The 11,653-nt window shown below is 40.9% G+C and overlaps 2 protein-coding genes across 2 annotated transcripts; both read left to right on the top strand.

The window, feature by feature from the left end:
* Positions 1–3,690: 3,690 nt before the first annotated feature.
* On the top strand, positions 3,691–4,584 carry LOC110861370. The gene is made up of 2 exons (XM_035844685.1): positions 3,691–3,751; positions 4,009–4,584. The coding sequence occupies exon 2, from the start codon at positions 4,009–4,011 to the stop codon at positions 4,513–4,515; it is 507 nt and encodes a 168-aa protein (XP_035700578.1). The 5' UTR covers positions 3,691–3,751; the 3' UTR covers positions 4,516–4,584.
* A 2,237-nt stretch (positions 4,585–6,821) lies between these two features.
* LOC110861369 (oxygen-dependent choline dehydrogenase) lies at positions 6,822–11,485 on the top strand. The gene is made up of 10 exons (XM_022110474.1): positions 6,822–6,984; positions 7,125–7,330; positions 7,426–7,624; positions 7,777–7,920; positions 7,974–8,266; positions 8,615–9,110; positions 9,267–9,498; positions 9,664–9,727; positions 10,273–10,370; positions 10,906–11,485. Exons 1-10 carry the CDS (start codon positions 6,822–6,824, stop codon positions 11,483–11,485), a joined length of 2,475 nt encoding a protein of 824 aa, XP_021966166.1.
* Positions 11,486–11,653: the final 168 nt, after the last annotated feature.

The following is an 11,653-nucleotide window of genomic DNA, read 5'->3' as shown; positions in this document are numbered from 1 at the left end:
GTGTTTATTTTTCAAAATCAAGTTCACAATTTACATGTACACTCCAGTTTGAACTAAACGATATGTCGCATGCCATGGTTCGACTAAAAGGCTCCTATTTTGGGGCACACCCACCGTGGGTGCGGTTATACATCGATAATTAGTCCCATGGCGACCGTAGGCACACCTCCAGGGGGCGTGGGTATAGTTCAAAATAGTAGAAAACTGCAGCAGAGTTTGAAGGTAGTTTGGAAACGAGCATTTCTAAACGGGCGCTATGAATTGGTAAAAATATTTCACTGTTTTAAGTAATTTGTATGTTTTATGACCTCGTAACCTGAGTGCAGGGCGATAAAAAGGTCACATGGATTATTCTCTGTGCGGGAAGTATAGTAGGGACCTGGGTACTTATCATCAAGAAGAGATTTCATTACCAATTGACGCCAGGGGAATTTGTTTAATTTTTACAGGTTAATAGTTATGGCAAGATGCGCCATTTAGCCTTTCAGAACAAATAAGCAGGACAGATGATCTATTAATTCCGAATGTTTCATAAGCATTGAAGCATTTTGTGTTTCTAGAAGCAGATGTTTATTTTTACAGATGTTGAGGTTAGATAATGGTCATGAAACATGTCCGCAGAATAAGCACCTATTTTATTCGTAACTGATTTATTACTATGAAAAAAAAGCCACACCCCCTGTGGGTGTGGTTGTCGCTTCCCTCTGAATTTAACCAAACTACGTAATGTGACATGTCATTTTTCTCGCCACGCCAAGATGATTACGGTGACTTAATTCAGATTTCAAAAACCACACCCCCTGGTTGGGTGGTTTTTATGCCGGGTCGCTACCGGCTAAATCAAATAAAACCACATCATGCGATGCATTGCACACATCCACAATGATTGTATTAGAATTCTACATTTGGAAATCGAGTTATGAGGATCCATGGAGTGCATGTTCACTGAACGCCACGTCCCTTTGTGGCAGTCGCCAGAGGTCAACCCAGCAAGTGGGCTGTCAATTTTAAGCTCTCGTGAAGTCTATATTTTCTGACGTGGTTTGGTTAAATTCAGAGGGAAGCTACAACCACAGGGGGTGTGGCTTCTCGAAATTCAATTATGTCGTCGTGATCGACGTAATCAGCTGATAAAAATGACATGTCACACGACATGGTTTCTATAACCTAGCAATGTCGCTTCTAACCACACCCACTGGGGGTGTGGTTTGTGAATTTCTATATTTCCGATGAGATCCTATGATCCAGCTGAGCAAAATGATATGTCACATAACATGGTTTAATTTAATTCGAAAAGTCGAAAATGACCACACCCATAGGGGGTGTGGTTTTAAAAATTCGAATTATGCCTTCGCATTCGCCCATTGGAGCTGAGAAAAATGATATACTGCATGCCATGTGTTGGCAAGATCCTACAGGAAACGATGACCACACCCACAGGGGGCGTGGTTTTTAAATTTCTAATTATGTCATTGCAATCCCCTTGACAAGCTGAGCAAAATGATATGTCGCATGACGTGCTTGGGTATGGTCTTGGAATAAGCGCTGATTGCCACACCCCCCGTCGCCATGGGACCACCCACAGTGTCACAGTACTAAGAACGGGGACGTGCGTACGATTATGCGCGGCGGCGACGTCAGAAACCATGTTGGGAGGGAATTTTTTGTCTCTTTAATTCTTGTGACTTAAGTTTCGACCGCCCCCACAATGACTCAACAGCAGGGGGTGTGACCAACTAGTCGCCAATACGACGCCCTGACTATTTCAGACATTGTCGCCAAGAATTTACGTCGACGACCTGCGAAAACAGTGAAAGAAATTTCAAATTCAATATAGAAATGTTACCTGTTTTTTTGACCTTGTGACCTGAATTACGGGTGGGTGGGGCCGAATTTCAAAAATCTGAAATTATATATTTCGCGCAAGGGTTCAGTGTTTCCAAAACGGGCGGAATTTGGAAAATCGGTCCAGAACTGACCGTACGGTGAATTTTCAAACTCTACATGTTATTGTTTATGGCGAGGTCGGCCATTTAGCCTCCCGAGAATTCCCTTGCTCAGTACTTTCTGGATCGACCATAGTCTGATTCAATTTTAATGCTAAACACGCATACTCATCATCTTTTAATTTTATATTCAGTTTAATAATATAACTATGGCCAAAAAACTGCAAATTGAGCATTTTCTCTTCGTAAATAAATTCTAATTTTTTTCAAATACGAATTCCTTCTTGTTATCTGTCACCATCTTCCTGGTCCTTATCTTCTTCAGCATCCACAGTGTCGTGTACTGGGAGGGAGTGGTTATGAAAGTTTGTGTTTTTGGTTTCTGCGTGCCAAGAACGGATTGGCCAACAAAGATCACGGCAGTGTGCAATGGTTGGAAGAGTGGTGTAATAACCTGAATCAATGCGTTTAGAGTTGTCGCCGGTATTTCAGCGAGCCCCTTAAATATATCCGTAATTTGATTCCCCACATTTTTAATAGTTTCCCCAGGTCCTTCGGAATCATCACCTTGTATCTGTAATTTACTTGACAAATTTACAAGGACCAAATAGGATTAAAATGGTCGTAAATGTGCCAAATCTCGTAAATTATGCATAGCAACATAACCTACGAAGTTGACCAAATTTGCAAAACTTTTGGCTGAAAACCAATGCGATTTATCTTCGAAAATTTACTCATCTCCAGGGCATGTATTTATTTGACAAAAATAAGAAGGAAACTAATTTGAAATCGGAACGGTTTTTGAGAAAGAAGCAGCGACTGAATTTTATCAAAAAAATCGACGGAAAACTTAAACCAGACAGTAGAATTGTAGTCTTCCTATCAAACTCGGAAAAGGATAATAATGTTGTGCAATGCAGTTCGCATCTGGACACTGGAAGCATCCCTGGTAAAATTTTATAATACTTGCAGAGAAAATCCGGACTCGTTTAGTTGATCTAGTTTACTATAATTGTAGCGGATAAACATTTGAATTGCAGTACGCCTTGTTAACAACGGTACATCGCGTGGATATTTTTGTAATTCGTGGCAGTCAATTTGAAGCCTTATTGCCTACCAGAATTGTGAAAAAGTCGGGGCAAAATAACCTCCCAGAGTTTCAACATAGAACATTTGCAAAATATTAAACCGAATTGTTTCCAACTTTACTCTTCATCTAGTGAATTACAGTTACAATTACAGAAAATCTGAATTTCAAAAACGAGATTGATATACAATAATTCGAGTAATAATAATTATTAAACAATGATAATAAGTGATCACTGTGATTAGCTTGGTTTTGGAACTGCCTAGAGTAACTGTATAACGAGTAACTTACTCTTGTTTGAGTATCATACTTACGATAAATAAAGCACAATTGGATATGTAAGTAGACATAAACATATTCAATCTATGGTCGAACGAATGGTCGGATATTATGCAAATAGTGCTAACGTAGAACAAAACCCAATTACGTATTAATTGATTGTATATGTTAATGAGCACTAGTACCAAGTTCATCTCCCGTATTCTTAATTCATGAATCATTGCTATGGTGAAATTAATTTCTCATTTCACAATGAGCTATCATAAGTACAACGAACTTTGCAGACATTCTGCAATTAGAAAAATATATACTAATCATTACACGATTAGTGTGAGCATAAAAACATTAATTCATTCTAGTTAATCATTGTGATAATTTCAGACCTGCTCGACTACTCATAATTTTGTATCACTCCGAAGAACGTCAGTTGTCAGAGAGGGTATGCATAATCTCATACAAAACAAAGGCTCTAAATAATTTTAGAAACGGCGGAGGTAAGTAAATACTATACTGCACTAAGGAGCAGGAGACCAAATTGCTACCAAAATGAAGCGATTCAGATAGTAAAATTGTTACCTCAGATATCAACCCTGTTTCCTGCTCCTTACCGCAGTATAGTACCTACACTCGTCGAAAATTTGTCTTCACGTTAGTTTGAGTAAATAGAAAATAATTATTACGCATATTACTTTACAGATGAAAATGTTATCATCCAACAAAAATATCGGCAGCATACTGTCCCTGACCATTGTCCATCTCTGTGGTGTACTTGCTATGCAGGTAGTCCCGACTGAGAATGAGTTCAAACTCGCTGTCCTCGGAAGTGATAAATGTCTCACGTTCCCCGGCGGTGTAGGGAGATCCGTTTACCTGTCTGACTGTGCTGACAAAAATACTCGATCCAACCAAGAATGGGTTGTCAACAGGGAGACACTCACCCTCCGCGCGTATGGAACTCTGTTATGCCTCGAGTCCTTTAACAATGGGGGTGACGCCTACTTAGCTGAGTGTCATCCGACGGAACAGAAGCAAAAATGGAGATACGCGTGCAGCGGAAATAATGGAGAGGTTTGTCACGTTGTTAACACGGCGACGAACCTATGTCTTGTGCAAACCCGGTATGAAAATAGTAAAGCGGTCATTGTTTCGGACTGCGATGCCAATGATGTTTGGTCTGTTAAGAAATTCATTCCTATGTACTAAACTCGTGAGAAATGGGGGAAATAAATAAATTTATGGATTTGTTATAAACCGAAATTGGGTATAAAGTTATAAAATGTATTTCTACTATTATCATTACCAACATTCTTATCTCTTTGAATCCCCCTCATCAATTTGAATTTGCTTCTTTGATCGCGCCACAACACAAAAATTCCAGACTCGACTACATGTGCGAATCTATCGAGAAAGATTGGACTGAAAAGTTTGGCGTTTCGATCCGAGGTTCCAAAGCGCTGGATAAACTCGGCTCGTTATTTCCCAGCGTTTCGTACTTACGGAGAAATTGAACTGCGGTTTCGGTTAACTTCAAATCGTCAACAGCATCTAACATAGCAATCGTTTCAGGTACGATAAGGCTTGCCCCATTTGCCAAGACCACCCTGCGACACATCTTGGGCTAAGGGATACCACAGATGCGTTCCAAAATACAGCGAACCCAGCATTTGTACGAGTACACTACGTCGTGAATAATCCTGTCCGAGTACACCCAGCAATTCTGGTGCCAAATTCATCAGGATTGACAATCGCTTTCTATCTGTATTGTAACAAGTTGTTACCTTCAAGAAGATTGTCTGTATGTATTGTAAAGTGCTCCAAGAAACCATAAAACCACCCATGCATTATGCCAAAAAACCGCTATATTGTAAATATTCCCAATTTTATTTATTTTATATTATACATTAACACGAAATTATGTGCAAAAATTTATTATTCTATTTTAAGTATCAGCTGAGTTTTGGAAAGGAATATAAAAACATGGGTCAAAAACTTGCCAAGAAACCATAAGACCACCACTTTCTCTTGTATGTTTTTCTGGATTATATTCCAAATTAAGGCAGGTAGTTACGCCTCTGGTTCGCCGTAACCAGGGTTCGGAAAAACCCAGGGTTTTAATCAAAAATAGTAAAACCCATGGGTTTTAATGGGTTTTACCATGTTTGGTGGGCTTTATTTGGGTTTTATTGGGTTTTAATGGGTTTTATTGGGTTTTATTGGGTTTTAATGGGTTTTATCAGGTTTTTAGTAATAACGTGACAAAAATAATTCACAATTATTGCAAATTCAATCCCAATCATATACAATCCTTTTGTCCATATGGGAATTTGTATCGATTCCGAAATTATGTTTTTTTTTTAAATTTGAAATCTGTGATGCTAAAGGATGGAGTCAATTGTTGATTTCTTCCGGATTTGCATGTGTTATTATAGTGATCAAATAAACTGCTTTGGGATAACGTCTTATAATGTACAAGAGATATATTTAACTTTTAGAATGTAGTTTTAAGGTAAAACTCAATTAAAACCCATTAAAACCCAAATAAAACCCACGTAACATGGTATAACCCAACGGGTTTTATTCATTTACAACCCATTAAAACCCAATAAAACCCAATAAAACCCAACCCATTAAAACCCAGGTCGGAATACCCTGGCCGTAACGTCAAATGGAATTATTGAACAATGCGAGAAATAATGAGGCATAGTTTGACACATCCCAACGGTGAAATCCATAACTGTGCATTCATTTTGTTGGATTTCATGAGAATATTATTGCCCCGTTTTGGTATAGAAATAGTATCGGAGCAGCCATCTAGTTTGTAATTTGTACATTAATGTTTTTGCGTACGTGATCAAGAAAATGTACATTGTTTTATGAAGGCAGAAGTTTTTTAGTCTGCTCATGACTTTCTCGTTTAGCTTCCTTTGAGCACACACACATAATTTTTAAGGTGTGATTATTTCTCTGTTTGAAATTAATTAGTGAGAAATAAAATATTAAAGGTGTATCATTGGAAGAGTTCGAGAGTCATCATTTCCTGCATTCAATTTAATTAAATACGCCACGGAACTGCGACTGGCCTGATTATTTTTTAGAGAATAGCTTTCACCGGGTAGGCGACTGACTCATTCTACACATTTCATATGAAATTGGTACCTTTCTATTCTGGTCGCTAGTCCCGTTCGGAGAGGGTGGCCGTTAACGTACCTTTTCATTACTCGAGCTAACACTGGTATTAGGAGAGACGAATATTTTTACTGCAGAACTCTTCAACGATTCTAAATTACAGCTAGAAATTCCTTCACTTATTAGATAGTTAAATTATTTTGGCATTTTCAATTGCATTTAGTATCTTATTACTTGTATCGTCAAAGGTGGTGCGTAGAAGTTAGAAATAGATATAGTTTTACTACCATCCTCAACTTTAACACAAAATTGTAAACCTTCTAAAACTGAAGCTATAAAAAAATTGACAAGGTCGCGAATTGGAAGAAATATTTAGTCCTGAAATGGACGAATTAGTGGAAACTGTGATAACCTGGGGTGGAGACGAAGTCATATTTGCTTTCATCTACCTCATCACTCCGCACCTCTTCCTCTTCACAGTGAAGGACGTGGCGGCCGACAAGATTAGCGGGAGTGATGGGCAGGACGAGTTCGACTTCATCATTGGTAAGATAATTAAATCATAAATATTTCATTAAGGGTCATGCATCAAGAATGAGTCAAATTTTGTAAAGACAAAGTGCAACAGGCAGCCACCACGTAGAACAGTTCTGTTACTAAATTTGCATTAAATTTATGTCTCCCAGTCGGTGCCGGATCGTCGGGGTGCGTTCTGGCCGATAAATTATCAGAGGGAGGCAACTTTACCGTGTTGGTGTTGGAGGCGGGCGGTTACCCGAGTCCGGTCCAATCCCTTCCGACGCTTGCCTACTCAATGTTCAACCAGCCAGGGACGGACTGGAAGTATGATACGGAACCGCAAGTGGGGGCAGCAAAAGGGTCGATCAGCAACGTAATTTGCGTCATATTTTAGAATAAAATCATCCCAACTTGTTAAAATTAATTGGTCAATCTAAAATTAATTGATTAATCAAACTAATTATGCAGAAAATGGCATGGCCTTCCGGGAAGGGTTTCGGAGGTTCGAGCATGATCAATGGGATGATATATGTGCGAGGAAATGTGCAAGGATTTGACGATTTGGCGGAAAAGACGGGCGACAAGAGATGGAGTCTCGACAACTTGTTGAAGTATTACAAAGAGTTGGAAAACTATGAGGGATGGTACAATACTGGGGGGGATGCAGGTACATGTGTGGCATATCGCAAGTAGTAGAACTTTGGACAACCTTAATTTTGAGGCAATAATGTAAATTTCGTCGGCCCAAAATAGGTCACACCTCATAGTGTCCTATGTAAGTTTGTGTTTGTAAATTTGCAATATGTTTTTTGTGTTAAGACCAACATGGGCACGAGGGTCTCCTCAGCATCCAGAAATCCTCTCTGGCACCCTTCGTGGAAAACTTGATGCGAGCCGGGGAGGAGCTCGGATATCGGGAGCGGGATCCAAATCCAGGCGGCCCCAATACAGAAGGTTTCGAACGTTAGAAACCCCAGAGTGTCATTATTCTACAAATTTGTCTTTATTTTTTGTAGGTTTTGCCAAAATGGATTTATACCTGACGGAAAATGGGAGGAGGTCGGATGCCTATCATAATTTCTTGAAACCTGTCATGCCTCGCGCAAATTTAGCTGTGAGGAGATTTTCACACGTGACCGAAATCCTATTTCGCCCCAACACCACGGTGGGTGTTCGGTATTTGAATAATGGAAAGACGTTCGACGTGAAGGCGAGGAAGGAGGTCATCCTAAGTACGGGGGCCATCGGGACGCCGCAGATACTAATGCTGTCTGGAATAGGGCCGAAACACCATCTCGATGAATTGGGGGTAAGTAGTGGGTTAGCAGGAAAAAATTATTTCTAAATTAAAAAAATAAGGTGGTGTAGACTTAAGGTTAGGGTTGTACAACTCCCTGGGAGTGATAATAAATTCCCGGAGTTTTGGGAATATTGCCAGGTCATATACTCCCAGGAAATTTACGTTAACATTGGGCTTCTGTGGGAGTAAAAATAAACTCTGGGATTTTTTGGATTTTTAAAACTCCCAAAACTCTCAGGGAGCGAGGAGCGGTACAACCCTACTTATGGTTGACATTAATGTTTAAAGAAAGGAAGAAACAAGTTCTTGGCGCTGATAAGTATTACAATATTTTTGCTAAAATCAAGAACTTTACAGATCCCGACAAGACTCGACCTTCCCGTCGGGGAGTATCTGCAAGACAAATATGGCGCCATGATAGGTCCTTTTCAAGTTGCTCGTCACAAGTCGCTCATCGTCGGGCGGGATTTGACCGCTGCCGGCCTTCTCGAGTGGCTAAAACGAGGAACCGGCCCTTTAAAGACGGCCTTATCCCAGGCAACACATGCCCACATTTCGAAATCGGCACGGCTCGATAATCGAATCAGCGCGCCGGACGTGCACACCTACATTTTGACAATTCCGCTAAACAAAGAGCTGGAGAAGAGGGTGCAGGAGACATTTAATTGGAAGGAGGAAACGCTCCAGTTTTTCGCGGAGGGAGCAAAGTCCGACAGTTTTATACAAATGGTGTGCCTTGAGAGACCTCTGGGAAGGGGGGTTGTCCGCCTAAGGAATCGCAGTCCACTCAGCAATCCCAGCATTAATCCCAAGTACTTTCAGGATGAGAGAGACTGCAGGGCGATAGTGGAGGGTGAGAAATAGATGCCATCAATTTTAAGTTACAAGCACGACAGAATTAAAGTAAAAATTAGATAATATCAGTTAATCACACTCTACCCTTAATTTGCGGACAATGGGTTACATCGACATTTAGGTATTTCGATTACCGTAATGCTTATTTTTTCAGGACTACAATTTGCAGTGGACGTGGTGGAAAATACTACCGCGTTTGCCGACATTGATGGCCACCTGGCTCCTATTCAGTTCCCGGCCTGTGTGGATGTTCCCTTTAAGTCGACCGCATACTACGAATGTCTCGCTCGCCATGTGACCGTGACAGCGTACAAGTACTCGGGAACTGCACCTATTGGGAGGGACGACGGAACGGATGTGGACGCCGTGGTGGATACACGACTGCGGTGAGCCCGGTTGAAAATCTTTGTCTTCGTAGTGCAGAAATCTTACATATTTTTCCATAATGTAAACCGTACAGTTTATGAACCGCTTACAAAATACAAAATTTTTAATACTTAGGTTTTATGAAAATTTGTCCATGTACTTTTTTTTTTTACTTAAATTGACAGAGTTCTCGGGGCAACCAGGTTAAGGGTGGTGGATGGTTCTGTTCTTCAGCATAAGTATATGTCGGTAAATGACGTGACATGCCGTGCAGTCAGTCTCCTCGCGTCAGAGATGATATTGGAAGATTATTTATAGGAGGTGGTACGAGAGATCATTATTTGTCCGATAGAAAATAAATTACAATTTTTGTACAATGATATTATACCTCTGTTGTTTATACCTGGATTAAATTGTTTGCACTTATAGTGATAAAATGTGTGCGAAACTAAATACTTAAGGGAGTTGGTTCTAGTGGTCAAATAGTATTTTTTAATTGTAAGGCCGAATTGTGTAGATAAATAATCTTTTAGTCTTGGACACACAATGTTGCCCTACACTAAATAATCTGGTGTAGTCAGGCCGGTGTTAATTTCGTGTAAATTGGTCACCAAGTGGTATTAGTTTGTCATCATGGTGGTGACAATGACTGAGAACACGGCGGATATGTATGCACACCGAATAGTGTTGAATTAACGTCGAATTATTTGCAGTGTGTTAAGGCCTTGGGGGACGAATACCTCTACTATTTCTATAGTAATAAATACTAACTTTTTTTTATCCTAAAAATATAGGTCACAATATGGTCACAACTTCCTCGCGTCCTGGAGAAACCTTCCAGGAAGAATCAGATCAAATGTCGCCCACTCAACAAGCACTGTCAAACCAATTGGTAAATATTTTACGAAAATATGTACTAGGGTTACTCATCTAATATGTTTGGGAAAAATATTTGTTTTGAAATTTATCAAACTCAATACTCTTGACATGAATCATGACACATGATAAAATTAATAATAGGGGTATTCACACCGTAATATGTGGAGTAGCAAAGTACAGAAATTCTGCAAAATAAATTTTATACTTATGACATGAATGCCCCCAATTTACTGAAAACTTGTCCTCATTCCTCGAAATATTTCGCTACATCCCACCCCCTCCCCCGATTCAGGCCAAACCTCCCACACGCTCACCCTCCGTCTTGTGTCGCACACCTGGAACGATTTCATCCTCTCCCTCCCCGTCCCCCGCAACCGGTTAAATCCCAACCCTCTCAGCACCACTGGCGGCGTCGTACCCTACCGCGAATTGACCTCACTCTGCCTAAACTTGGTCTCACCCGAGTTAGCGCGATCAATCTTTTTCCAATTCCACTCTTCCGGCCGCCTCATCTCGTCCCATGTACGTCACGTGTTTTCCCAATTCAGCCCCGAAATTCAATTCGTCTCCGTTCACGGGGTGGGATCCTTGTTACATAACGTGCTCCTCAGATGGGCCCCCAACCTGAGAAAAATCGTGCTCGTGATGGACGATAAGATCAACAGTTTGCGTTCCCGGGTTGACCGAGCGGCCGAAATAGAAGGGCACGGTAGGACCCCGATTAAACCAATGTTGGAAACGATTCATTATATTCGCGCCGACGTGGAACGATTCCTCACCCCACGGTGTACCGCGAAAATGCAAGACTTTGTTCAAGAGATTACCACAGCGGCGGTAAATTTGAAAGATTTTATAATTCGGGACGCATTTTGCCCCATGCTGAGCGGTAAGGTTGTTCTGAAGAAATTAAAATGTAACTGGTATCAACCCGGCGAGAAATTACCAATATCCGGTTTGGGCTATCTTACCAAACTTCTGGAAGCGGCGGCCGACTCGCTTGAAGAGCTTGAACTTAGCGGTACGTTCGAAGTTGAGACGTCCTTAGACGCGTTAAAGGTCGGTTTCGCCCTACCGCGAATGAGGAAGCTGAAAAGTTTCAAAAATTGGCGGGTCGATGTCTTCGAGTGAGGAGGGGAAGACTTGACAGCGCTAAGGATGCCGAACTTGAGAGATGTCGTCCTAGCTAACAAGTCGGCCAGGATCTACTCCACACACCCGGTGGTGATTGACGCCGCAGCAGCGAAAATTTGGACCCAGTGGTCAATTGTTACACACGCGAGTCCAATCACGAAACTT

Source organism: Folsomia candida, unplaced genomic scaffold (genome assembly GCF_002217175.1).
Source record: "Folsomia candida strain VU population unplaced genomic scaffold, ASM221717v1 Fcan01_Sc041, whole genome shotgun sequence".
NCBI classification, from domain to species: Eukaryota; Metazoa; Arthropoda; class Collembola; order Entomobryomorpha; family Isotomidae; genus Folsomia; species Folsomia candida.
Note: the sequence above shows the minus strand (reverse complement) of the source record. Positions and strands in the feature narration are given on the sequence as shown.

Coding starts and splice junctions, on each gene's coding strand:
- LOC110861370 (XM_035844685.1), top strand. CDS start 4,009: ATGAAAATGTTATCATCCAACAAAAATATCGGCAGCATACTGTCCCTG.
- LOC110861369 (XM_022110474.1), top strand. CDS start 6,822: ATGGACGAATTAGTGGAAACTGTGATAACCTGGGGTGGAGACGAAGTC. Junction 7,331..7,425: donor CAAAAGGGTCGATCAGCAAC/GTAATTTGCGTC, acceptor CTAATTATGCAG/AAAATGGCATGGCCTTCCGG. Junction 8,267..8,614: donor ACCATCTCGATGAATTGGGG/GTAAGTAGTGGG, acceptor AGAACTTTACAG/ATCCCGACAAGACTCGACCT.